Source organism: Oryctolagus cuniculus, chromosome 3 (genome assembly GCF_051225735.1).
Source record: "Oryctolagus cuniculus isolate XC-2025 breed Fujian yellow rabbit chromosome 3, ASM5122573v1, whole genome shotgun sequence".
In the NCBI taxonomy this organism is placed as follows: Eukaryota; Metazoa; Chordata; class Mammalia; order Lagomorpha; family Leporidae; genus Oryctolagus; species Oryctolagus cuniculus.
The window spans coordinates 184,228,008-184,253,776 of record NC_142869.1 but is presented as its reverse complement, the minus strand read 5'-3'; the positions used below and the strand labels follow the sequence as shown (position 1 = coordinate 184,253,776).

Below are 25,769 nucleotides of genomic sequence, written 5' to 3'. Positions count from 1 at the left end.
GTTAGTTTCAGGTTAACAAGAGAAATGACACTAAGTTTCTTCATTATAAGTAGTTTTTTTTGTGTGTGTGGTTTTTTTTAGCCTTTTATGGTGTCAATAATTGTGACTTTTGCTGAGGTTGTGGGGCTCAAGTTAGATAAAGTATGGGTGACTGGTGTTTGGAGCTGATAAAGGATTGTGGAAGTTCTCTCTGCCTCATGTCACCATCTTCCCACCCTCATTCCTCGGTGATGCAGGACTGGGCTTTCCACTGGGGGAGAGTGAACGGGAGTCTCATTCACTGGCAAGCAGTGGCTCAGGCTGTGTCGCCCGCCTGCGTGTGGGCCTGTCCGGCTCTGTGCTGGGACAGGCAGCACACACGGCCAGGTCCACTGTCCTCAGTGCGGGAGAACGGCTCCCAGGAGGAAGTGAAGAAAACTTTACTGCGCTCTTCTTCCTGCATGCTAAGTAGCAAAATGCAGAGTTTTCCTGTTGTCGTTACAGACAGCAGCAGCAGGAAGGATCGGGTGCTGAGCTGGGGTTGTTGGGTGTGTAGCTCATGTCAGGGTCAGGAGAGAGAATGTGGGCGGTGGGACGCGGAACAAGTCAGCAGCTCAATGCTGAGCAGGAAGCTCCGGGCGGAGTTGGCCTGGGATCCAGCTCCCAGGAGGGGCTCGGGCCCAGTTAATCTCTAGAGACACAGTTTTGTTTTGTTTCGTTGTTTTAAAATCACGGTTTGGTTTTCCCTTGCTTTTTCCAGATGAGACCTTGGTGAGTAGCTTCTGAGTATCTACTGCCCACATAAACATTCTTTATTTGCCACATTTCCCTTTTTTTCCATTCTTTGTTGTTGTTGTTTTTTCCATTCTTTTGATAACAAATGTTTAGACTTCTACCCAAAGAAACAAGACGAAGGATTTTGTTGAATGTGCTTTCTCTGGGGAAAATTAACAGAAAAATAAAATAGAGATATTTTTATGTTCATCTATCCTAAAATGTGCATTTTTTTTATTTAAAAAAAAAAACTACCAATCGTCCCACTGGTTCACAACTGTAGTTAGTGTCATGGATGTCTTTGGGCTGCTGTGATAAAATCATCCTGGTGTTTAGAAAGTTCTAGATTCCATGGCACAGTGTGCAGGCTTGACAAGCTGAACAAGTGATGAGATCCTAATTACCATAGCTTTGCATATTTGTGTTGAATGTGTCCCCCTTTGCTCTCATCTTCATTCTTCTTCCCGTAGTGTGGGTGCCTAAGTTCACCCTCTCATCCCCTGGTCGCTCCTGCTCCTGTCGTCCGCCGGGGCGGGGTGGGGGGGAGGCGTTTCCTCCCCCTCTAGCGGACGCCCTGCGCGCCTGCTGACCTGCACAGTGAGGCCTGCGATCTGGGGGAGTCGCTGTCCTGACAGGGGTGCAGGCAGACCAGGAGGGTGGTCGCCAGACTGCCCGGGATGACTTGATGCTGTCACAGTTTTCCCACACACTCAGAGTACTAACTGATTGGAAGTAGGTATTTTTTATCTTCATTTAATTTTCTTGGACTGTGATATTTCCACTTCTCAATCTTTCCTGTTTCCATTTCAGAGAGGGTTAATACTTCAACGTTGGGCACTTTCTCAGTCTGTCACCCAGACAGGTCAAGAGTGTGTCTTGAAATCTCAGCAGTGGAAGTGGGGTACGGGTCCCCAGTGGTCCTCACTGGCGCCGGGAGTTGTTTTTCTCTTCTTGACTCCGTTGCAGTGTAGTGTAGTAGCTGAGGTCGCTTCCTCGGGATGCTTTTCAGGGTTGTTCAGAAGCAGTGCAGACCGCTGCGGGGGCTGTTACTTCTCGCCACAGGCGGCCTTGCGTGGCTCCATGCTTCCTCTCTAATAGGTCTGTTTTGCAAAGTCCAAGTCAATAGGCCAGTTTTATGTTCCTCATTTCGCTAACAGTGGGACTCTGTTTTGAGTTTGACTTATTAAACATTTCAGAACAGAGTACTAGTGGAAGCCCCTTGTTAACCGTAGATAACTTGGAAATACTTCTGTTTTTGAAGTTAACAGCTCCATGTCCTCAGAGCGCATGAGCCAAGACCAGCCAGGAGCCTGTAGTCTGTGACAGCCTGCCCTAAAATTATCTCAGCTGTCTTGTGTTTTCTAGCCTTGCGACCATAAACTCTCCTTTTTTGCTTATCTCTGTTTTTGGCAGGGGTAGTGTACCCTCTGTCAGGAAATTGGGGTTTCCTTCCTGCACCTGTAGAAACTCCCAAGGATTATTCCCAGTTTTGGCTAGAGGGATTAGAAGAAAAAGAAGTTGTTCTCAGTTAACAGAGGTATTACTGTCTCAGTGGTCAGGAGGAGGTCAGTCGTCAGTGTAATCACACGCACCTCCGAGACCACCCGAGAGTCACGGGTGCTTTGCTCAGTACACGGAGAGTCCCAGCCCACGGGTGATGTAATGTCAGAGGGACCCGAACTCTGGACTCGCCTTTGTTGATTGCCATGAAACTTTACTTTATCTTCAGAAGCGATCAAAGATACTAAGTTGCTTTTTAACGAGAGAGTGGTAAATGAAGCTTTCCCTTGCTGTTTGCTTGTTGGCATTCATGAAAGAAGAGGAAAATAAATCTCTGCTGGTGAGCACTTGGCGCCCTGAGTGATGTGTCAGAGTCAGTGCAGGTAGCTCTCGCTCAGTATAAGCAAGAAGGAGTCGTCAGGAAACCGCCGAGCTGTTTGCTGCAGCGGACTGGAAACGGTGACTCTGGGTTTTGGCCAAGCCCTTAGCCTGCGTTTCCATAAGGGCAGGACTCTCCTTAGGTAGCAGGAGGGAAGGCAGGGCGTGTCTAGACGGTAGCGTCCGTCCGCTCTCTGAGCAGCTCCCCCGGTATACATCTCCCTCTTCCTTAGCCACGCCCATACTTGACAGATGCCCCCCCCCCCCCCATTGCAGAGCCAGTCCTGAAGCAAGGCGTCTAGAGGGTGGGCAGTCCTGTGGGTGGGGCACGAGTCACTGTACTGCGTCTCACTGCCTTGAAGTAGTGTGTGACTTCATGTTTTGGGGTTGTTTTTCCTCCTTTAAAAACTGGACCTGAACACAAGCTTTGAGTTGATATTTGTAATAATCTCAGGACCTGAAAGATTGTAGCATTTAGTATGTCTTAAAAAATTATGTACTGTACCAGCCATGGATTTTTGTAAATATACCTGTCTCCCTTTTTTGTATTATTTTAGTAAAAAAAAAATATTAAATTTAAATAAAAGGGGGTGGTGATGACAGGTGAATGGGTGTGGATATGTATGTGTGTGTATGCATAAGGCTCTTTTGAGACAAACTGGTGCTCGTTAAATTTTCCGGCTCAAACCAGAGCAGGATATGGACAAAGTGCTGCTACTGAACCCTGCACTGAGCCTCAGCGCCTCCGTTCTGACGTTCCCAGCGGCCGTCCCGCGCTGGCTGCCAGCAGTGGCTTCGCAGTCAGCCTCTCCCACTGCCGTCTTGCTTCTGCAGGTCCCTCACGCGGGCTTGGTGTGAAGTGCCCCCGACCTCCCAACTCCGGTTCTCAGAGAGTTCTTGTCGTCCTCTGCTGGGGAAAACAAAATTTAAAAAAAGAGCAGATGAATTTTTTTTTAACCAAAAAGCTCCATTTCATAAAACAATGGTGAAGTGTGGATGCTTGAGAGCATACACATTCCTAAGTAGAGATCTGTGAATTAGCTGATCAGTCCCATGGAAACCCTCCCTTCAGTGCAGGGATTTTTGTTCATTTTTTCACTTGTTTTGCAACAGCCTCGCTCATGTTCCAGGTGTAGCTAGCAAACCCGTGTTTGAAGCAAGAGCCTTGTTTGATTCGGTGTGGCTGTTTCCTGTCTGTCCTTGGTGACAGGGCCTTTTACATGAGTGCTTTTTCTTTTTGTATGTGTCATGTGTTGTATTAAATAAAGAGGAATGTACATATTACTCTTGTGTCTGTTGTGTTATTGGGCTATTAACTTGGTTTTTTTTTTTTTTTAAGATTTATTTTATTTACTTGAAAGACAGTTGTAGAGAGGCAGAGAGAGAGAGAGAGAGAGAGAGAAAGGGAGGTCTTCCATCCAATGGTTCACTCCCCAGATGGCCACAAGGGCCAGAGCTGCGCCGATCTGAAGCCAGGAGCCAGGAGCTTCTTCCGAGTCTCCCACATGGGTGCAGGGGTCCAAGCACTTGGGCCACCTTCTACTGCTTTCCCAGGCCATGGCAGAGAGCTGGATCAGAAGTGGAGCAGCCGGGACTAGAACTGGCGTTCATACGGGATGCCGGCACTGCAGGCAGTGGGTTTTAATCATACAGTCTGTGAGTGTCTGTTGTCTGTGTCACTCTGTGCTATGCACTGTGGAAGGCCAAAGTCGAGGACACCGTCCCCAGCTACAGTGTCTTCACAGTTTCCAGGCACATAAGTTAAAACACAGCAGTTCAAGGTTTGGTGCAAAAGTGTGCTCCCTTGCTGCTCGGCGATCGCGTCCAGGGCAGGGGGGAAATGGCACTGGTGCAGCCTGGGAGAGCCGAATGTGGTGGGTGATGCTGGACTGGGCCTGCAAGGATGGGAGGGTTTGATTGACGGAGAAACGGGGAGTAGATGAGTCTGCTGGAGGGGACATTTGGATTAGTGGAGGAGGCAGACGGTGGGAGTGCTTGTGTGCAGGCTCACTAGGCCCTCCCTTCTAACAGGGTGTGTGTCGCTGGCGCTATCAGGATCAGGGCCCAGAATGTGGACGTGGGAATGACCCACAGTGGTCGTCCTGTTTTGCAGAGGGAGACCCGAGCAGGAATGCAACCTCAGAAAGCTGGGGCGGGGGTCTGAGCCCAGCTGCTCTGAGATTGAGCCGCTTGTCCGTTCATACATACGCAAAGAAAGCAGAGACCACACCTGGAATAGAGAAAGGGGCTGCTGCTCCTTTGGGTGTATTTCACTGTGTTAGGAAGATGAAGAGGAGAAGTTCTGAAAGCCCCGGTCCTCACACGTGGCTGGAGGAGGGCTGCAGGTTCTAGTGCAACGAGGGCCAAGGACGTCTGGCCGAGTGTGTGTGTGGGAGTAGCTGCCCTTCACGTGGCTTTCACTTTCTTCTTTTTCTTTCAATTACTTGAAAACAGTAGGCACAGAGCTCCCGTCTGCTGGTTCCTTCCCTAAATTCCCACAGAGGCCAAGCCAAAGCCAGACGCAGCGGACATCTCCCCCGTGGATGGCAGACCCCTGAGCTGTCATGGCTGGACTCAGGGGTCCAGCCTGGGTCTCAACCCCAGATAGTGTCGGGTGGGGCACAGCCAACTTGCATCTCACTCCTTAGGTTAAACACCTGTCCTCAGGGTGAAGACCTTGGCCAGTGCCTCACAGAGTGAGTGCTGTATACATGGGAGCCTTTTTTTTTTTTTTTTTAAGATTATTTACTTATATGAAAGAGTGACACAAAGGGGGATCTTTCATCCACTAGTTCACTCCACAGCCAGGGTTGTGCCAGGCTGAAGCCAGGAGCCAGGACTCCATCCTGGTCTTCCACATGAATGGCAGGGACGCAGGTATTTGGGCCGTCTTCTCCTCCCCGGGTGCAGTAGCAGGAAGCTGGATTGTGAGCAGAGCAGCCAGGACTCAGACCTGCACTCCCGTGTGGGATGCTGACACGAGCTGTGCCGCACCTGCTGTAGGGACCACAGCGCTGTCCCCTAAGAGCTGGCTTTACTCTGCTAGTTTTGTGTTTTATTCTGAATGTAAAACAAACTTGCACAAATTTTTAAAAATCATGATCCAAAAAGTTAAGGATTTCAAAATAAGCCTAACAGTTTAGAGAGCCAAGAAGTCAGCAGATGGGAAAAAGGAAGCCAACTGGATGACAGACGGGGCACAGCAGCTGGGGTTATTCAAGGAACATGGAGCACACGCGGCTGAGACGTCGTCTCAGACGGGCTGGGGAAGTGGCTGGCTCAGAGGTGCTGGCCAACAGTCACAGATGGAGCTGGAAGCCAGATGTCACAAGTTGGTGACGGCTGCTTTGCTTTTACGGATCTCCTAAGGAAAAAGTGGACTTGTACGAAGGTTTGTGTCACAGCATCGCTTACAATAGTAAAAGCTGGAAACAGTGCAATGTGTGGTGAATAAATCATACTAAAATAAATAAAACTTTAAAAAGACACGAGCGAGATGTCCGTATATCAAACGTCCGCGGTCGCGTGTGTGAACGCACAGCACGTGCAGCCTGAACACTGGAGCGCGCGCTTTTGTTCTCTGTACGCGGCGGCGCATTTCAGTGGGGAACGCGAGGACGTGCTGCCAGCGAGGCAGACAGACGGGAGGCAGCACGGGGAGCAGGGAGAAGGAACCCTACCAGATGCCGAAATTGAATGGCTCGAAGGGAAGACAAAATGCACTACACGTTTTAAAATAATTCTTACAAAGATACTGTCCTCCTACCTTGAAAGGAAACAGACAAACCTACATGGGTGTACAAAGCAAGCCTCCCCACCCACAACCCCCTTTCCTTCCCCAGAGAACGGCTGCCCACTGTCCGAGTGCCAGCAGCGTGACCTTGGCGTCCGTGTGCACCGTGTCGCCGTGACCTTGGACATGGCACGTGGAAGGAGCCCGTCGCGGCACTGATGGCACTCAGGCGCAGCCACCATGTCCTGTAGGGGGCTGCCGCTGAGGGAGTGCGGAGTCCACAGAAGGGACCGCGCGCTCTCTGTCTGCTTCTGGCGCGCTGCGGGACTTCGAAAGCACAGGGAAAAGGAAAAGGAAGAGACAGAGTTTATTTGGCACAAAAGGTTGAAATCCATGCTTTTTCATATTTTTCCATGAATATTTTGAAGACCCTATGCATAGTTTTCAGTGTTTCTGCATCAAAGAAAATTGACCCCGTGGTTTCACTTCCTGTAAGTTTTACAGCGCTTACATAAAGCTTTGGAAGTGACTTAAGAAAGTGAGGGTTTCCTTTGCAAGGTCACCAGCATTTGGAAGTGAAGCACGTGGAAGCACATGGGCTGATGCCGGAGCGCCGATGCTTGGGTTCCAGGCGGTGCTGGGTGTGCGCGGGGACGCGGCTCGTGTGTTCTGTCTCTGTGTTGACCTCTTCCGTGTCGCTGTGTGTGTCCCTCCCCCACTCTCCCCATCTGAGGGTGAGCAAGAGAGCGAGTTGGGCCGGGCTTCTCAGGAGCCTCCCCAGGGACGGCACCTGTCGGGGGTGGCACTCAGACCAGGGGCGGGAAGCACCTAGCAGAGTGCCTAGCACATGACGAGCGAGGAAACCGTGGCTGCTGCGGCACTGTCTTCTCTGTCTCTCGCTGCTCAAATGCACGCTTCCTCGTGCTGTCCTCTCCAAAGTTCAGACGCCACAGTGTCTATCTAGGTCAGGTGTCCTTATGCTCAGTATCCCGTCGCGAACCAACACTGCGTGAAATTCCTCCATCGCAGGTGGCAAACCCTTCGCTTACGGAAGGGCAGTGAGGAGGCAGCTCTGTGCCCCCCGCCCACCGCGGCCTCAGGCGCACACTGTCACACAGGCTGTGCCCGGCTCCCTCCTCCAGCAGTCTCCTGGTCCAGGGGTACCCCTCGTGACGCACACATCCTTTTGGAATAAGCAGTGTTACTTTGCATCCACACAGTCCCAGTCTGTGCAGGTGACACCCTGTTCCTGCCTCCCTGTCTCTCCGAGCTGTCCGTGTCGCTCTGTGTCCGTCCTGTGTGTTGCTTCCCCACTGCGTAGCAGTAACAGGTGTGCGTCTGCCAGGTCTTAGGTTCCTGTTCCCTAGCTGGGAACACCTAGGCTGGCTTCGGCTCTGTCACAGCAAGGCTAAGGGATTTGTCTTCTCATGAATTGCTTGTTCACCTGCTTTGTTCGTTAATCAATTATGTCTTCTGTCTCTTTTTGTAGATAGTAATCTCATCTGTTTTAGGTGTGTCAGATATTTTGTATCTAATTTCATTTAATTTAATGTATTTGAGAGAGAAGACTCGGCTCTCCTGTCGTCTGGTTTACTCCCCAGATGGCGACAGCAGCCACCCCAGGTCATCATAGTGCAGGCGGCATCTAGCTGGTGTGTTGGCTACAGGCCAGAGGCCCGGCCCCGCAGCTGTGTCCTGTGTCACACAGAAGCCCTGCTGTTTTCCGCAGATCTGCCTTTCGTCTTGTGTTTGTGCGTGAGACATCTCCCTGCTCCCAAGCCGCCGACGCGTCCTGGAGCCTGCTCACACTACAGCGCGGTCCGTCACTGGTTCCGCTCCCACCCAGCTGTTGCCCATCTTTGCATGTTGTGTAACGGGGTCCAGCTTTAGTTGTCTTCCTCTGGGAGAGTTTTCCTAGCACCATCAGCACATCAATACTTGGCTTATTAGTTGGACGCACTGTTCTCTTCTCATGTCATGTTCTTAGATGTAGCAGGGCCTGTTCCACTGTTCTTTTTATTTCCATACCAGTGTCTTACTATTTACCACTGTAGACTCAGTGTGTACCTCAGTCTCTCATAAAGAGAGTCTCTTCTGCTCTTCTCTTTTGGTTCAGTGAATTGAGGTTTTTAATTCTTTTAGGATTAAAAAGAAAAATCTCAAATCCCATGGAAAAAAAATCCAGCAGCAATGTTGATTAGGGTCAAGTTTCATCTGTAATAGGATCTTGGTTCAATCACCCCACTCGGGGTGTCTCCATTTATTACACCTTCCTTTCATGCCTTCCAGGGACACTCTGAGAGTGTCTTTGACGATCTTGCTCATGGATCGGGCTCTGGCTCTTTCTGGTTGTCGCTTCCAGCAATGCCTTTGTCCTCTCTGCCCTGGCTTACTACCGCTGGGATGCCATGGCGCTCGATTCTGGAAGCTGATTTTACATCCTGCAGCTGTGCTCAATGCTCCTATCCGAAAATCTTTCCGATGCCCATGATCATACCCTCTACAAGTAATGACCATTTCATCTCCTAATTCTTTTACTTTTTAAAAAAGTCTTTACTTATTTTCATTTTACTTGAAAGAGTGGAGAGAGAGCAACCTTTAATTTGCTAGTTCATTCTCCAATGCCCGTAACAGCCAGGGCTGGGCCAGACGAAAACCAAGAGCCTGCACTCTGTGTGGCTTGCAAGTGGGTGGCAGGAACCCCCACCCTTGAGCCATCCTCTGCTGCCCCCCAGGGTGTGCGTTAGCAGGAAGCTGGACTTGGGGAGCAGAGGAGTAGGACTCCCACCAGGCACTCTGACCCGGGGTCCTGGCCGCCCCCACAGTGACTCAGGCTCCTGTGTGTAATGCCTGTGCCTCGCACACTTTGTCTTGTCCTGTCGTAGAACGTGAGACTGGTCCCTCAGAGTAGCTGGAGGGGCACCTCAAGTATGGTGCTTATTCCCGGTAGCTGATGTACAGCTTTTAGGAAGTAAGAACGCCTTATTCCTAATGTTCTGGGAGTGCTGGTCGTAGGCGTTCACTGCATTAGGTCAGGTGGTTTTCCCAAAATACTTACGTGTGAGCAACACTTGCAGAACGTGTCGGCATCACGTTGTATCCTCACGGCTCCCTGGACCTGTTTCTCTGTGCTCATCCATGTCGCCTCTCTCTTCCTCGGTCTTCCCATGCCTCAGGTTCATTTTTCCAAGAACCACAATTGCTCTTGAGTATGTATGTTCATTGTGGCTTTGTCTTTTTCATAAAATCTTTTCATCTTTTTCCCGTATGAGGTCCCTCTGTTTTTATTTGATGTGTTTGCTCTGATATTCAATCTGATAACCAGGTAGCTGTCTCAGAAAATGTCCCACTGCTTGATGTATCACAGTTTGCCCATTCATCAGTGAGAGATTCTCCAGCTGTTTCTCCTGTTGGACTCCAGCAGTGATGTTCCTGTGCCTGTGTACAGCTTCTCTGCGGACGTGGTGTCACTTCTCCCGGGTGTACACCCAGGAGTAGCACTGCAGGGGCTGTGCTGACTGTGTGACCTCTGAGCTTAGCCATTTTGCACTGCACCGGTTCTCTGCACCCCGGCAGCACAGCCTCCCCGTGCCTCGAGGCAGCGCCTCTTCCCTTCGATTTGCATTTCTTAGGAACTAAAGGTGTCAGATACTGTTGTGTAGTTTTTCAGGGAACTTTTTTCCCCCTTAAGATTGATTTATTTGTTTGAAAGACTTACAGAGAGGGAGAGGCAGAGAGAGCTTCCATCCACTGGTGCTCTCCCCTGATGGCCACAACAGCAAGGGCTGGGCCAGGCGGAAGCCACGAGCTTCTTCCCATGCGGGTGGCAGGGGCTGAAACACTCAGGCCACTCTCCGCTGCCCTTCCAGGCGCATTAGCAGGGAGCTGAATCAGAAGCAGAGCAGCCGGGACGCAAACCAGCGCCCACGTGGGATGCGGGATGCGGGCACTGCTGCTGGAGATTAACCCCTCATGCCACTGTGTCGGTAGTGGAACTTTTTCAAAGAAGGCCTCTTGACATTTAGATGGTTGTGTAGCCAGCCAGAATTTTCTAGGGTTTTTTCCTTCATCACTTAGAAACGCAGCTTTGTTGCTCTTCTTTTGTTTAGTTTGTCTGCAGTCTCTGTTGCGATTACTGTGGATCTCCTTCTTCTGTAGACTGTTTGCTCCTTCCCTCAAGAAGATTTAATTTCACCAGAATGTGTCAAAGTTTAGGTTTTTCTTTATCTGTTGTTTTGCTTTCTGTGAGACTCTTGGAATCCATTTTCAGTTGAAAAGTTCTCACTTTCAAGTTTCCTTCTCTTTTCTCTCTTCCTGGGACTTGTGTTGTGCAGTGTGGACACTGGTATTCTCCAGTGAAAGAGTAACAGGGAGGAAGGGAGAGGCGGACAGAGCAAGCTTCCATCACTGGCTCACTCACCAGATGGCCACACAGCCAGGGCTGGGCTGGGCTGAAGCCAGGAACTCCATCCGGGTCTCTCATGCGGGTGCAGGGGCCCACATACTTGAACCATCTTCTGCTGCCTTCCCAGGCGCATGAGCAGGGAGCTGGATCGCAAGTGGAGCAGCGGGGACTCGAACTGGTGTTCCTCTGGGATACTGGCATCACAGGCTATGACTTAATCTGTGCACAACGCCAGCCATATTCTCCATGGATCCTAGGTGTTCGTGCTTTTCTCCACTCTCCTCAGCACTCCCCAGCGTCATCTGGGGAAATTGCTTCAGCCGATCTCGACCACAGTCTCCATTCTTGCTTTATGCAGTCTGCTGGGTTTGTCCCACCCGAGCCTCCCCGGCCCTGGGGCTTTGATTTGGCTCGGTAGAACCGACGCCTGCTCCTCATCGTAGCTCTCTTCTCACGGAGGAGCTCTGTGACCTGACTTCTGGTTCTTCACTGCGCTTGTTCCGTTCTGGTGCGTCCAGTGTGGCTTGTTCCATTTGTTGTCTCTTTACGTGCTTGTTTTTCCCTGAGTCCATCAGCTTTTCTCAGCTGAGGGATTCTCCTGGGGACAAGACCAAGGCCCTGGCTCCGGCCTGTGCTTGAAGCAGGTGGGTTGGGAGCACCAGTGGCCTTTCCCAGAGCAAAGCTGCAGGCGCCAACAGCGGACCTGGAATGCAGCCGTGGCACTGACCCTGCAGATTATGGCTTATCCTGTTTGTTTGCTGAGTTTTACTCTGCCTGCCTGCACTCTGGAGTCTTCGCACTGGGCTTTATTTGAGGCCTGGGTTTGCAATGTGTTCTTCTAAAGAGTCCTGCGGATAGTGCAAAGCCAAGGCCTCTTCCGACACTTTCAGGGACGTAGGATGAAGTTCAGACAAAGTCGATCAGATTAATGCTGGCGGCTAAGAACTCCTGCGGGAGGTGTCCCCTGCCCCCCAAGCTGCGTAGAGGGCAGCCTTCTCGGGGAGTCGGAGGGCTTCTGTCTGCACTGCCTGCAGTGGGGTCACTCTGGAGCTCGGCACTGCACCACCATGGTAATTTGGGGCTTTCTCTCCTTTTGACTACTTGAGACAAATTCATATTGGGACCCTGGATCACCAAGCATCAGCCCGTACCCTTACAGAGGCCCCCGCTGGCCAGCACCCCTTCCCCCTCCTGCTCCCAGGCTGCCACCTGAGCCGGCCTCCCGGACTTTGCTGTTAGCTGTCATGCTGTGCACAGCTGTGTGTGGAGGGTCGCCCCAACACTTTCAGGTGTGCTTCTAGCTGTCAGTAACGTCAGACCCACACAACCTAGATTTGATGTAAACATCGGCGTAGTCACATAAATGTGCGATAGTCCTGTGTTAACTATGCCTTCCTAAGTCAGAGCGCCGCGTGTTGCCCGTGACGCACTGGGCGTCTGACCACGAGGAGGTGGCGCTGGCGCTGTAACTTCTCTCTCTAAAACGGGACTCTTTCTGTCAGTTCCACCAGAGACCCCACAGGCTGAGAACAAAGCAGTAGGTGGCCAGATCTTCCACATTCTAAAGGGAGGAGGAGCTAGACCATCTTTGCACCATGCTAAGAGATGGCGAAACCCTAGCTGCAGCTGCGTGTGGGGAAGTGGCAGTTGCCCGCGGCCGCCAGGCTGTGTCCGAGCGTGACAGGACCTCGTGGAAGCAGCTGTGTGCGTGCTGGCCCTTCCTTCCCCGGGCAGGCCACAGCGGGGACGCTGCCTCCTCACCCCGTTCCAAGCGAGGGGCACGCACGGCCTGTCTCCTGGAGTTTGGGGGACGAGGGCCTGGATCTGCCTCAAGACACAGTTCAGGGACAGACATGCCAGCCGCCTGCTTGCACTCCCCCAGTCCCGGGGACCTGCCATGGTCCTGTGAAGAAGGAACCCGGCGAAAAGGACCACCCAGAGGGACAGACGACTCTGGACAGGGAGCCCCCTGAAACTCAGGGGCTGGGGCGGGAGGCCGGGCCTCCCTCCGGGGAGAGGCGGCCAGTAATGTGGGAGCCCTGCAGGGCATCTGGCCCTCCCAGAAGACAGGGACGCAGTGTGCAGGCCCCGGAGCCCCTCCAGGGAGGGGCAGCCAGTGATGCGGGAGCCCTCCCAGAAGACGGGGACGCAGTGTGCAAGCCCCGGGGCCCCTCCGGGGAGAGGAGGGAGTGCAAGGACTGGGCGTGGAGCTGACCTGGCCCTTTCGGCCAGACACGCAGGCTAGGGGAGGGGCAATGTGATGACGGCAAGACTGCTCACACCTCAAGAAAGAGGCTCTTAAATAATGACCATTAACCTGTGTGTTACCCAAAAGTAGCTGGAAAAGCTACTCATTTGATCAAGGCCTGAGGGAGCCTGTCACTACCATCGATCGGTGCTCTCTGCGAGCCCTCTGCTTGTGCAATGAAAGCTTGCACAGGCGAGGCAAGGGTGGGGCTGGGCGGCCCTCACAGCCCGCTTTGCAGACAGAGCTGGCGGTGCGGAGAAGTGCAGATGAACTCTGGAACTGTAGTGTTATGCAAGCTGGATGTGTTTAAAACCAAAGATTGCCCGGCCATTTCCTGGAAAAGCCGCACGAGCCAGTGCTGCCTTGGCGCAGGGGAGGCCGAGGGCCCCCAGGAGTGGCCAGGCTGTTGGCACGGGGAGAAGGGATCCGAGCCCTCCCTGCACTGGCGGCTCAGGCTCGCTGGTCCGCAGCCTGCAGCTCGTCGGCTACGGATGCCGTTGAGGAGGCTGGTCTGATGAAGAGTAGCCCTTGCCAGGGCAGGCACTGCTGGACCGTGGGAATAGCCGTGGACATCGCAGAGGCGGCCTCGCCTGGTCTCCCGTTAGGAGCCGGCCTTGCCTGGGCAGGCAGCGGGGACCAGAAGGAAAGGGAGCGCCCTTGCCCTCAGAGTGTGGCCGCCTTCGGCCAGGGGAGGCCCGGGAGAAGGCGCCAGGAGCCGGTGTGGAGGTCCCATGTGGTCCCCCGCAGTCAAGGACAGCAGTGGCCGGGTCTCTGAGCCGCGCCCTGGGGGTGGCAGGTGTCCTGTGCCCCAGCCCCACCAAGCGGGAGCGCTGACCGCCCTGCCCGTGCCGCATGGCCTCTCCGCTGTCAGTGAGACGTGAACTGGCCTTGTAAAGGAGACTCATGCTATGAAGACAGCAGCTTGCAAATGGACGCTGAGAAACGTTTATCACTATGTGATTCTGTTGCCTGAACAAATGTGTCAAAGGTTTTTCAAACTAACGGAACCTATTGCATTACATCGTTTTAAATAAAATCAGCTACTCTTGACCGAGAGGAAATTAAGACTTTTTTACTGTTAATAAATACAATAAAATATTTTCAAAATAGTTATTTCCTTTTAAAAAATCCTTGGTTTGTATTTTGTGCATGTTTTATAATGTATGTACCAAATTGGTCAAGTGATACATGTATATAATTTAAAAATAAATAAAAAATGTACAGGGCACAAGGTTTTTGTGAGTATGGACGCACACAGGGCACAAGGTTGTGCGGCTCCGGATGCACACTCAGGAGTCTAGAAGCAACTGCTTTGGGATGCAGCTCATGTAAGTACACGTGCGCTCTGATGTGCAGCCTTCTTCCTGGGGTCTGCTACATTCTGTGATGGCAGGGAGCAAAGGCTGGCCCCAGCCAGGTCTGGTCCCCGGGGGCACCGGGCACAGAACGCTGTTGTCACAGAATTCCTCCTTTGCCTACAACACTGCTGCAAGGACACAGCAAGTGGCCTCAGAGTGGCTGGGAATGGCCGTAGAGTCTGGTCTCCATCGTTAAAAACTTGGCCACCGCCCTATCCCAGCATGTGCACGCACACAAGCTGATGCCTCACCTCGCTTGGCCGTCTGCTCAGCTGGCACCGTCAGCGAGACCTCCCTGAACACACCGTAGCAGGGCCCAGTTCCCGGCCCTGGCTCCATGGTTTCTTTTTCTCCATAGCGCCTATCACCATCTGACACGCTGTAATTATTAACTGCCTTTCCTAGCGCCTACAAGCGTGCCCGGCTCACAGCAGGTGCTGGTGAAGACCCAGGCCATGCAGTGAGACACGCCTGCCCCGAGAACGTGACTCCTGGGCGATGGTTTCAGCTTATTCTGGCACAGTGATGCCGAAGAGCCCGCTCCAGCCAGCGTCCAGTGCCAGCGGAGGTGTCTAGATGGTGCCTGCCCGGTGCTGCTCTGTCAGCATTGCAAGCTGTGGCGGCTGTGCCTGGTGATGTCAGCAGGCTGTATCTGTGGCAGGATTTCTGGAGAGTTCCTTGGTTGTGCAGCTTCCAAGCTTGGTCTGTAGCCTTACTAGAAAATTCTGAGGGTGCCCAGCATCCTTTTAATAACATCTCTTCTGATACCACATTTTAAAAGCTTCTAACGGGCTTTGGAGTAAGATTGTGTGGGGTCAGAACCCGGCTCCACAGCTGCCCACCTGGTGATGGTGGCTAAGTCACGGAACTGTCCGGAGCTCCTCCCACGCGGGTGAGTGGGTGAAACCGGAAGACCGCCTCACGGGACTGCAGTGCGCGTCCAGGGAGACAAGGACTCGGGGCACGGTTTATACTTCTTGGCCCTGGGTTACAGAGGGCCAACGGAAGTGCTGTTTAACAGTGTTGTTTGAGCTGGTGACCGACATGTACAGGTGAGGGCATCTCATAAAAGCTCTGGATTTGCAACTTTTGAAAATTGGATGGCCTGGACTCACTGGGAACACATTCCTGCTTTTGCAATGATGGCTTGGGCAGGAAAAGCCCCGTCCCGTGGGAGAGGTAAGGTTCACTCCTGTTACCTGCTTGGCCTTCACTGTGCAGGGCAACTTGACATAATGGCTTCCTAGGCTGCCAACCTAAAAAGTGTAGCTAGATCCTCACCACGAACTCGCTCAGACTGCGTTGTGTTCCGCTGCTAACACTTAGCACTGTTTTATTACCGCTAGCGCTTCCCTTAGGGGCAGCTCTGCTCCGCACGACAGGCCGGGGCCACAGTGGCAGGCTCACAGGACCTCGCTCATGCTGCCTGTCTCAGGGCTCCCCCGTCACTCGGGATTCCCACAGAGCGGCAGCTAGACAAGAACCAGGAGGCGAGAGCCGCCAAGGTGGAGGCCTGAGGCCGGCCGGCCTGCACTGCCCCTGTGCTGCACTCCTGCCCGAGGTTGTCACCAGACAGCTCGGATTCCAGATGCAAACAGCAGCAGACACACTGCCTGCATTGCCAGTGCTGGTTCGAGTCCCAGCTGCTCCACTTCCAGTCCGGCTCTCTGCTAACGCTCCTGGGAAAGCAGTAGAGTATGCCCAAGTGCTTGGGCCTCTGCCACCCACATGGAAGACCCAGATAAAGCTCTTGGCTCCTGGCTTCGGCCTGGCCCAGCCGAAGTCAAAGTGGCCACTGGGGAGTGAACCAGCAGATGGAAGCGCTAACTCTGCCTTTCAAATAAATAAATACATCTATGTATTTGGATGTGAAATTTTAAAAGTCCATAGTTTCTCATGTTCGTTTCCATGAGCTGTATAAAGACCTCTCCTATGCATGCATTTCAAAGCTCTGCACCAAGATGAACCCATCTTTTACAATTTATTTGTATTTTTTTGAAGAGCAGAGGCACAGGGATAAGGATAGAGACAAACAGTATGAGAAAGATCTTTCATCTGCTGGTCACTCCCCAAATGCCCATGACAACCAGACCAGAGCCAGGGGCATGGAGCCCAGGCAGGTCCCCCACATGGACACCAGAGCCCCCAGCCTGTGAGCTGCCCCCTGGGGTGCATGATAGCACGAAGTCCTATGGGCATAGTCAGGACTGCACCAGGCATACCCAAGCTGCGATTCAGCCACCGAACCACACACCTGCCCCGAGCCAAGGGTTTCACGATTGTTTATTTACTCTGCCTTAGTGAAAGAACGGCTCGGGTGTGAGCTAAGAGTCTCTAGGCAGGTCAGTAAAAGGAAGTTCCAGAATGGTTTCTTATCAACTCTTACCACGCTATTTTTTTTTTTAATATTTATTTATTTATTTACTTATTTGAAAGTGAGAGAGATCTTCCATCTACTGGTTCACTCACCAGATGGTCCCAATGGCCAGGGCTGAGCCAGGCTGATGCCAGGAGCTTCACCTGGGTCTCGCAGGTGAGTGGCAGAGGCCCAAGCACTTGGGCCGTCCTCACTGCCTTTCTCAGGCCATGAGCAGGGAGCTGGAGCAGAAGTGGAGAAGCCTGGACTCGAACCAGCACTCCCATGAGATACAGGGGGTGGCTTTACCTACCAAACACTATGCCACAACACTGGCCCCACAATTATTATTTTTTTTAAAGATTTTTTAAAAGTATTATTTGAAAGGCAGAGCAAGACAGGGAGGATCTTCCACTTGCTGGTTCACTCCCCAAACGGCCAAAATGGCTGGGGTTGGCCAGGCCGAAGCCAGGAGCCTGAACTCCATCTGAGACTTTCATTGCTTGCCCAGGCACATGAGCAGGGAATGGACCAGAAGTGGGGCAGCGGGCAGTGGCTTAGCCCGCTATGCCGCGGTGCGGGCCCCACTTAAGAAGAAATCCAGATCCTTCTGTTAAGAGGCTGACACTGAACATGAGTGTGAGTGGGAAAGACTGGGTCACCCTCTGTAAGCCCTACGGCCCCTTCTGGAGGTGTCAGGGTTGCCACCGGGTAAGGAGGAGTACATTAAGGGTGGCGTGGCTACAGGCAGCGGCCTGAGCGGACCAGGGTGGGAGGCCCGTGCCTCAGCAGTTCCATCTGCTCCCGCAGAAGATGGTGGAGCTGACACGGGTGGAACAGCGACCATCACGGGACAAACCCTAAGTCAGCAGAGCAGCCAGGATCAGCACCACGGACTGGAGAGAAAACAGGGTGCTTGCTATGGTGCACCGGCATCCTTGGGGGGCAGCGGTTCGAAGCCCGGCTACTCCTCTTCCCATCCTGCTCTCTGCTATGGCATGGGAAAGCAGTGGAAGATGGCCCAAGTCCTTGGGCCCCTGCACCCCTGTGGGAGACCCGGAAGAAGCTCCTGGCTCCTAATGGGCCCAGCTCTGGCCATTGCGGCCGTTTGTGGAGTGAATCAGCAGATGAAGATCTCTCTCTCTCCCCCTAACTCTGCCTTTCATCTCTAACAGCAGCAGACACCAAAAGCACGGTAGCTTGGGGACCGGGGTGCCCGCGACGCTCCGGGAGCCCCTCCACCCGACTTGCCTGCACCCAGGACGGCTGAGCGGCGCACGTCAGGGGGGCCCTCCTGGACAAGGGCGGCTGACACACAGATGACTGCCTACTGCAAGTCCAAGGCGCTGGGGGCCCACTTAACACTGAGAAACGCGCCAGAGGAATGTGTCCTGTTTGTACTGCGGTGAACCCGCTTGATAAAGTGCAGCGCCATCCGATTTCCCGATGTGAGCGCACCCGCGCCGGGGACCACCGCACACGACAGCCGCGCCGCAGGCATACATGACGGCTCCCCGCCCTGTCACCCGGCGTCCCCGCCACAGACGGACGGCCGCTCCGCAGGCACACACGACAGCTCCCCAGCCTGTCACCCGGCATCCCCCCGGCACTCGGTGTCCCCCCTGTCACCCGGCGTCCCCCAACCCGGCACCCGGCGTCTTCCCACCCCGTCACCCGGCGTCCCGCCCTGTCACCCAGTGTCCACGGCGCTGTCACCCGGAGTCCCCGCCCTGTCACCCGGCGTCCCCGGCGCTGTCACCCGGCATCCTGACCTGTCACCCAGTGTCCACGGCGCTGTCACTCAGAGTCCCCGCCCGTCACCCGGCATCCCCAGCCCCATCACCCGGAGCCCCGGCCCTGTCACCCGGCGTCCCGCCCCCCCCCCAACACCCGGCGTCCCCGCCCCGTCACCCGGCGTCCCGGCCCTGTCACCCGGCGTCCCGCCCCCCCCCCGCACCCGGCGTCCCGGCCTGTCACCCGGAGTCCCCCCCCCTGTCACCCGGCGTCCCGGCCCTGTCACCCAGCGCCCCGCCCCCCCCACCTCGCACCCGGCGTCCCGCCCCGTCACCCGGCGTCCCCGCCCCGTCACCCGGCGTCCCGGCCCTGTCACCCGGCGTCCCGGCCTGTCACCCGGAAACCTCGGCCCCCTGTCACCCGGCGTCCCCGTCCCGTCACCCGGCGTCCCGGCCCGTCACCCGGCGTCCCTGCCCCGTCACCCGGCGTCCCGGCCTGTCACCCGGTGTCCCCGGCCCTGTCACCCGGCGTCCCGCCCCCCCCCCCGCACCCGGCGTCCTGGCCCCGTCACCCGGCGTCCCGCCCCCCCCCCCCGCACCCGGCGTCCCGGCCTGTCACCCGGAGTCCCTCCCCTGTCACCCGGTGTCCCGGCCCTGTCACCCGGCGCCCCGACCCCCCCACCTCGCACCCGGCGTCCCGGCCTGTCATCCGGCGTCCCCGCCCTGTCACCCGGTGTCCCCTCCCTGTCACCCGGCGTCCCGGCCTGTCACCCGGAAACCTCGGCCCTGTCACCCGGCGTCCCCGGCCCGTCACCCGGCGTCCCCGCCCCGTCACCCGGCGTCCCGGCCCGTCACCCGGAGTCCCTGCCCCGTCACCCGGCGTCCCGGCCTGTCACCCGGCGTCCCCGGCCCTGTCACCCGGCGTCCCGCCCCCCCCCCGCACCCGGCGTCCTGGCCCGTCACCCGGCGTCCCGCCCCCCCCCGCACCCGGCGTCCCGGCCTGTCACCCGGAGTCCCCCCCCGTCACCCGGCGTCCCGGCCCTGTCACCCGGCGTCCCGGCCTGTCACCCGGAAACCTCGGCCCCCTGTCACCCGGAGTCCCCGGCCCGTCACCCGGCGTCCCCGCCCCGTCACCCGGCGTCCCGGCCCGTCACCCGGCGTCCCTGCCCCGTCACCCGGCGTCCCGGCCTGTCACCCGGTGTCCCCGGCCCTGTCACCCGGCGTCCCGCCCCCCCCCCCGCACCCGGCGTCCCGGCCTGTCACCCGGCGTCCCGGCCCTGTCACCCGGCGTCCCGGCCTGTCACCCGGAGTCCCCGGCCCGTCACCCGGCGTCCCCGCCCCGTCACCCGGCGTCCCGGCCCTGTCACCCGGCGTCCCGGCCTGTCACCCGGAGTCCCCGGCCCGTCACCCGGCGTCCCCGCCCCGTCACCCGGCGTCCCGGCCCGTCACCCGGCGTCCCTGCCCCGTCACCCGGCGTCCCGGCCTGTCACCCGGTGTCCCCGGCCCTGTCACCCGGCGTCCCGCCCCCCCCCCCCGCACCCGGCGTCCCGGCCTGTCACCCGGAGTCCCCTCCCTGTCACCCGGCGTCCCGGCCCTGTCACCCGGCGTCCCGGCCTGTCACCCGGAGTCCCCGGCCCGTCACCCGGCGTCCCCGCCCCGTCACTCGGCGTCCCGGCCCTGTCACCCGGCGTCCCGGCCTGTCACCCGGAGTCCCCGGCCCGTCACCCGGCGTCCCCGCCCCGTCACCCGGCGTCCCGGCCCGTTACCCGGCGTCCCTGCCCCGTCACCCGGCGTCCCGGCCTGTCACCCGGAGTCCCCGGCCCGTCACCCGGCGTCCCGGCCCGTCACCCGGCGTCCCTGCCCCGTCACCCGGCGTCCCGGCCTGTCACCCGGTGTCCCCGGCCCTGTCACCCGGTGTCCCCGCCGCAGACGGACGGCCGCTCCGAGGGCACACACGACGGCGTCCCGGCCCGCTGGCCAGCGGAGACACCAAGAACAGGGAGTCCTGCGAGCTCGCCTCAGCCCCGCGCGGGGGCTCGCCGGCCTCTCAACGCCCCCCGCCCCGCACGTCCACCGCGACACGCGCGCCACGGCCGGCGGACACCGCCTCAGCGCTCCCACCGGAAGCGCACGCGGCCGCGGCGGTCGCCACGCTCGGCTTCCCAAGGCGCAAAACCGGAAGGGAAGGGGCCCGGCCGCTTCCGGCAGGAACTCTGCGGCGCCGAAGCTCGGCAGGCGAGCGGGGAAGGCCCGGCCGGTCTGCCCCAGCACGACGGTGCGCAGGCGCCTGCGGTCGCCCCGCGTGCGCGCGCCCGTACCTCGCCTGGCGCGGCCTCGAGGGTAAAAAGCCTCGAAAGCCGTATGCGGCCTTCTGTGCTCGAAAATACAACTCCCAGCATGCCCCACGCCTCCACAGGGTGGGCGCGGCTTCCCAGAACGGGGCGGGGATGACTTACGGATGACGTACCACGGAGAAACAGATTGAATACGATGTTTCAGGGCGTCGCTCACAGAAGCCCCAGTGGCCTAATGGATAAGGCATTGGCCTCCTAAGCCAGGGATTGTGGGTTCGAGTCCCATCTGGGGTGGCTGCAGTTTTGCCTTTGAAACAGGTTTCTCTCTTCGCCGACCTCATCTCTAAAAGACGGGGTGCGTGCTGTGTCCAGCCGTTGGACCCCAATTGCGGGGTCGGTCCGCCTCCGAGAGCTCGTGTCAGCACGTTGACTTTTGAAAGCCGCTCTCGGCGGGCTCCTCTGTGCGCCGCTCTCCTGAGGCGGCGGGGGTCTCCTCAGGGCCCCAGACCGCAGCGGGGAAGGAGGGCCTTCTTTTCCCGCTCGGCCCCGCGCGGCGTGTCGGGGCAGTTACACTCGGCTCTCACTTGCTATCCTCTTCACTCGCTAGGACGCCGCTCGGCGTTCGATTCCTAGGGCTGTGCAGAACGCGGAGGTGGGACATTCGAACGCTGGCCCGTCGATAGGGGGAGCCGGAAGTCTGGGTCGGGCCGTACCATTCAGCGGCCGGAGGACGGGAAGATGGCGGCCTTAGGGCCCCCGGCGCGCACTCTGCGAGGCCTTCTGCGGGAGCTGCGCTACCTGAACGCGGCCGCCGGGCGGCCGTATCGCGACACTGCGGCCTATCGGTACCTTGTGAAGGCTTTCCGTGCACACCGGGTACGGGAGCCCCGTCGGGAGGCGCTGGCCGGCGAGCCGAGGGCAGAGGCCGGGCCGTCGTCGCCGGCCGCCCTGTCTGACGACGGGTTTGTCCTGTCCGCTCGCCCGCGGTCGGGCCCCCAGGGTTGCGGCCGGGCAGGCGCGCCGTCCCTCCGTGTAGGGCCACTTAAGCATGAATAAAGGACGCGGTGTGGACTCGCGAGCAGCTGCGGGGGCGCAGGGGGCCGCCCGGTCCCTGGGCGAGGTGGGCGCGCGCCGCAGCCCGGGGACGGGGCTCGGGGGAGCCCGGGGGAGCCGCACGCCTTGTCCGCGTGCCGTCCGCAGCCGGCCCGGTCGTGCGCTGCTCTGCGCGGGGCTTGCGTCTCCCGCCGGCCCCGAGCTCACGCAGAGCCGCCACGACGCCCGGGGCGGCGGGGTTGTCCCCTGCGCTGTCCTGCGGTCGCAGGGCCGGCCCTCCTCACGGCCGCCTTCGTTAGCAGGGAATTCTTCCATTTTACCGTTGGTCTGTACCAGTGGATGCGACCCCTTGCATTAGCTCGGCGTGGACTTCAAGTTTCAATGACTGAAATTGATCACAACGGAGTCCTGTTTTCAGCAGTTGATGGATACCCTGTCCTTTAGAGAGGTGGAGGCATGGCAGAGGCCTCCCGCCCGCTGGTCACTCCCCGAATGGCTGCAGTGGCCAGAGCCTCTCCCGGGTCTCCCACTCGGGTGCAGGGGCCCAGGCACGTGGGCCGCCCCCCGCTCTTTCCCGGGCCACAGAGCAGCCAGGACTTGAACAGGCGCCACAGCGCGGGTATCTGCAGATCTTAAACGATGCGTCTGAGCTGTCAGCATCTAACCCTGGACGTGGAGAAAGAGGAGGTTATGCAGGCAGTGGTGCCGAGGCGCTGACCCACTCTCGGACACGGCTACTGTGGGCATTCAGGGCTGTGCACACATCCCTATCAATCTCAGAGCACAAACTAAAGAGCCAGGCTCCAGCCTAAACTTGAAGTTAAATATGAAGAAACAAGACTTGAGCCATTGGGAGCGTTCGATGCCATGTTTTCAGCTGCTTCAAGTTAACTAGAATTCAGATTGGTTTAGACCAGTAAATGATAAGTATAGGCGTAAACTGAAACCGTTGTTACTGCTGAGGACACGGGTGTCTTCCAGAGCTGTTACTTGTCGTTGCATTAACCGCAGGCGGCTCCGGCAGGTTCCTTGGGTGCCCTGAGTGCTCAGTGGTTATTTCCGGGCTCTGCTGTTCACCCGTTGAGCATCGCTGGGCTCTTCTCATTTGCAAAACAAGGGGCCAGGGGTCGAAACTGGGTAACTTTGAAGAGGTTCAGCCACGTCCCTGGAGAGAGCCCCTCTGATTCCTAACAGTGCCCCTGTAGATGTGTCAGGCCTGCACGGGGGAGGCTGCTCCATAAAATCCAGGAAATGTTGCAATTACCAAAAGACTGCATTGACCTCAACAAACACTTGAATTCCATTTCCCGCCACCTTTTTGCAGTGCCCTCGCAAACGTGTTTGAATTTCCTTTGTGCAATTCATGTTCCCTCTAGAGAGGCTTGTTTATCCGATCCCTCTGGGCCTGTATGTGCAGCCGAGGTGTTAACAGCATCCGACCTTGCTCTCCTCCAGGTCACCAGTGAGAAGTTGTGCAGAGCCCAACATGAACTGCATTTCCAAGCCGCCACCTACCTCTGCCTCCTGCGCAGCATCCGGGAACATGTGGCTCTTCATCAGGAATTTCATGGCAAGGGTGAGCGCTCCGTGGAGGAGTTGGCTGGCTTGGTGGGTCTCAAGTTGCCCCATCAGCCTGGAGGGAAGGGCTGGGAGCCATGAACTTGGAGAGATTCCTTGGATGCTGCCTTCATGTGTGCATTGAATCATTTTTATCCACGTGTGTGTATCACTCAACGTTCTTTTAAAGCATACAGTGTTCTCGGTAATTTTGTTCACTTGGTAGTTCTTGGAATAAACTGGAAAAGATTTCATCTGTACTCTGATCTACTTTAAAACACGTTTCTAAATTTTATTTTAAAAGCAATACAAGCCAGTTTTTTAGGAATTAAAATGGAATAAGCACAAAAATCAAAGCCCTCTTTTCCCTTCCCGTGTCTGTCTTCCCCATTCCCATAATGGGTGGTAACTGCTACTAACAGTTAAAAGTGCACCTTTTCAGATACGTGTACGAGTAAGCATACAACCATACACATGTGCCTCACTGAAAACACACGACTGTGTTAGGAAGCAGACGGCACACTCAGGTGGTATACAGAGAGGTCAGGGTGTACGGGAAGAGCAAGGCTGAATTAGTTACGGCAGTGGTGCTCTTGGGAACCACCAGTTGCCTCGGTAGGCCTGAAAGGTGCTGGCCCTCGGCCCCGGGGTAAAGCCGACAGACGCTTCAGCCCATGGCGGGGGAGTCCAGAGACGGTGCAGCGGGTGCACACTGCCCTCCCGCCTCTGACTGCTGTGAACCTGCCCTTGCTCTTTTTTTTATTATTTTTTTATTTTTTTTGACAGGCAGAGTGGACAGTGAGAGAGAGAGACAGAGAGAAAGGTCTTCCTTTGCCGTTGGTTCACCCTCCAATGGCCGCCGCGGCCGGCGCGCTGCGGCCGGCGCACCGCGCTGATCCGATGGCAGGAGCCAGGAGCCAGGTGCTTTTCCTGGTCTCCCATGGGGTGCAGGGCCCAAGCACCTGGGCCATCCTCCACTGCACTCCCTGGCCACAGCAGAGGGCTGGCCTGGAAGAGGGGCAACCGGGACAGAATCCGGCGCCCCGACCGGGACTAGAACCCGGTGTGCCGGCGCCGCTAGGCGGAGGATTAGCCTAGTGAGCCGCGGCGCCGGCCCTGCCCTTGCTCTTGACCTCCCACTGTGCACTTGTGAGCCAAGTCAGAGACTTGGGCTCCATGGCTTCCTCTTCCCTGCCTCCACGTGCAGTCTGCCGTAGCGCTAGCAGCCTTCTCCACTGTCGCCGCTGCCCCGTCCGAGTTCACACACTGCATCTCTGGCTAACCCGTTTAAAATAGCCTCCTAAGTAGTCTTTGCTCCTAATGAGCTTCGTCATTCAAATAAGGATGACTTCTCTTTCTGTAAACTCAACTCTTGTCTGTCCCTTTTATGGTGTATGTCAGATGCTTCTGATTGAAATGTATTTTTTTTTTAAGATTTATTTACTGATTTTATTTATTTGAAAGGCAGAGTAATGTCAAAGCCAGGAACCAGAAGCCTCCCATGTGGGTGCAGGGGCCCAAGCACTTGGGCCATCTTCTACTGCTTTCCCAGGCCACAGCAGAGAGCTGGATCGGAAGTGGAGCAGCTGGGACTCAAACTGCTGCCCATATGGGAAGCTGGCGCTGCAGTCGGTGGCTGTGCCTGCTACACCACAGTGCCGGCTCGGCATCTCCTAGAGGTTAAGGTAACACAGTAGTGTTGTGAGGCGTGTGCACCTGGGCGGCTGCTGTGTCCTGTGTCGGAGTGCCTGGGAGCGCATCCAGACTCCGCTCGAGATCCAGCTCCTTGCGGATGCTGGAGGCAGCAGTCGATGACTCACATCTGAGTCCGTGGCGCTGATGAGAGCCAGATGGAGTTCTGGTCCCTGGCTTCAGCCTGGCCCAGTCCTAGCTTTTATGGGGGAGTAGACCAGCAGATGGAAGAGTTCTCTTTGTCACTCTGATTTAAAATAAAAATAAATAAGCATTAAAAAATAGTATTAAGAGGTCAAACATGCATTTGTTGAATTGAATGGACTGAGAAATGGATACACTGAACATTTTGTTCTCTGGTTTATATAATTGGCATAGTTTTGTTATTAATATCATTTAAAGATACTTTACTTTGCTAAGAGTGAAGAAAGCAAAAGGATAGGCTAAAGTGATGTTTTGATTTCCTTTACTGTAATTCAGTATTTTATATAGAATAAATAACATTTTTAAAGGAATATTTGAGGCAGAATTGCCTAAAGGTGAGAAATACTTATAGGTTTGAAATCATAGACTTGAGTTTTGTTTTGTTTTTTTTTTTTATCTAGGCCGACGCCGCAGCTCACTAGGCTAATCCTCCGCCTTGCGGCGCCGGCACACCAGGTTCTAGTCCCGGTCGGGGAGCCGGATTCTGTCCCGGTTGCCCCTCTTC

The 25,769-nt window shown here is 56.1% G+C and overlaps 2 protein-coding genes and 1 non-coding gene across 3 annotated transcripts in view; all 3 read left to right on the top strand.

Moving 5' to 3' along the window:
• UBN2 (ubinuclein 2) overlaps positions 1 to 12,461 on the top strand; it is a 94,434-nt gene extending 81,973 nt beyond the window's left edge. Inside the window, exon 16 of the mRNA XM_017338034.4 lies at positions 12,272 to 12,461. Within this exon, the coding sequence (XP_017193523.3) occupies positions 12,272 to 12,310 (39 nt within the window). The 3' untranslated portion in view covers positions 12,311 to 12,461. The remainder of the gene's footprint in view (positions 1 to 12,271) is intronic.
• Positions 12,462 to 20,979: 8,518 nt separating this feature from the next.
• TRNAR-CCU (transfer RNA arginine (anticodon CCU)) lies at positions 20,980 to 21,052 on the top strand. The gene has a single exon. It is a non-coding gene; the product is annotated as a tRNA-Arg (tRNA).
• A 420-nt stretch (positions 21,053 to 21,472) lies between these two features.
• Positions 21,473 to 23,628, top strand: FMC1 (formation of mitochondrial complex V assembly factor 1). The gene is made up of 2 exons (XM_008249287.5): positions 21,473 to 21,634; positions 23,267 to 23,628. The coding sequence occupies exons 1-2, from the start codon at positions 21,497 to 21,499 to the stop codon at positions 23,468 to 23,470; spliced, it is 342 nt and encodes a 113-aa protein (XP_008247509.1). The 5' UTR covers positions 21,473 to 21,496; the 3' UTR covers positions 23,471 to 23,628.
• The last annotated feature ends 2,141 nt before the right edge of the window (positions 23,629 to 25,769 follow it).

Coding starts and splice junctions, on each gene's coding strand:
- FMC1 (XM_008249287.5), top strand. CDS start 21,497: ATGGCGGCCTTAGGGCCCCCGGCGCGCACTCTGCGAGGCCTTCTGCGG. Junction 21,635..23,266: donor AGGCTTTCCGTGCACACCGG/GTACGGGAGCCC, acceptor GCTCTCCTCCAG/GTCACCAGTGAGAAGTTGTG.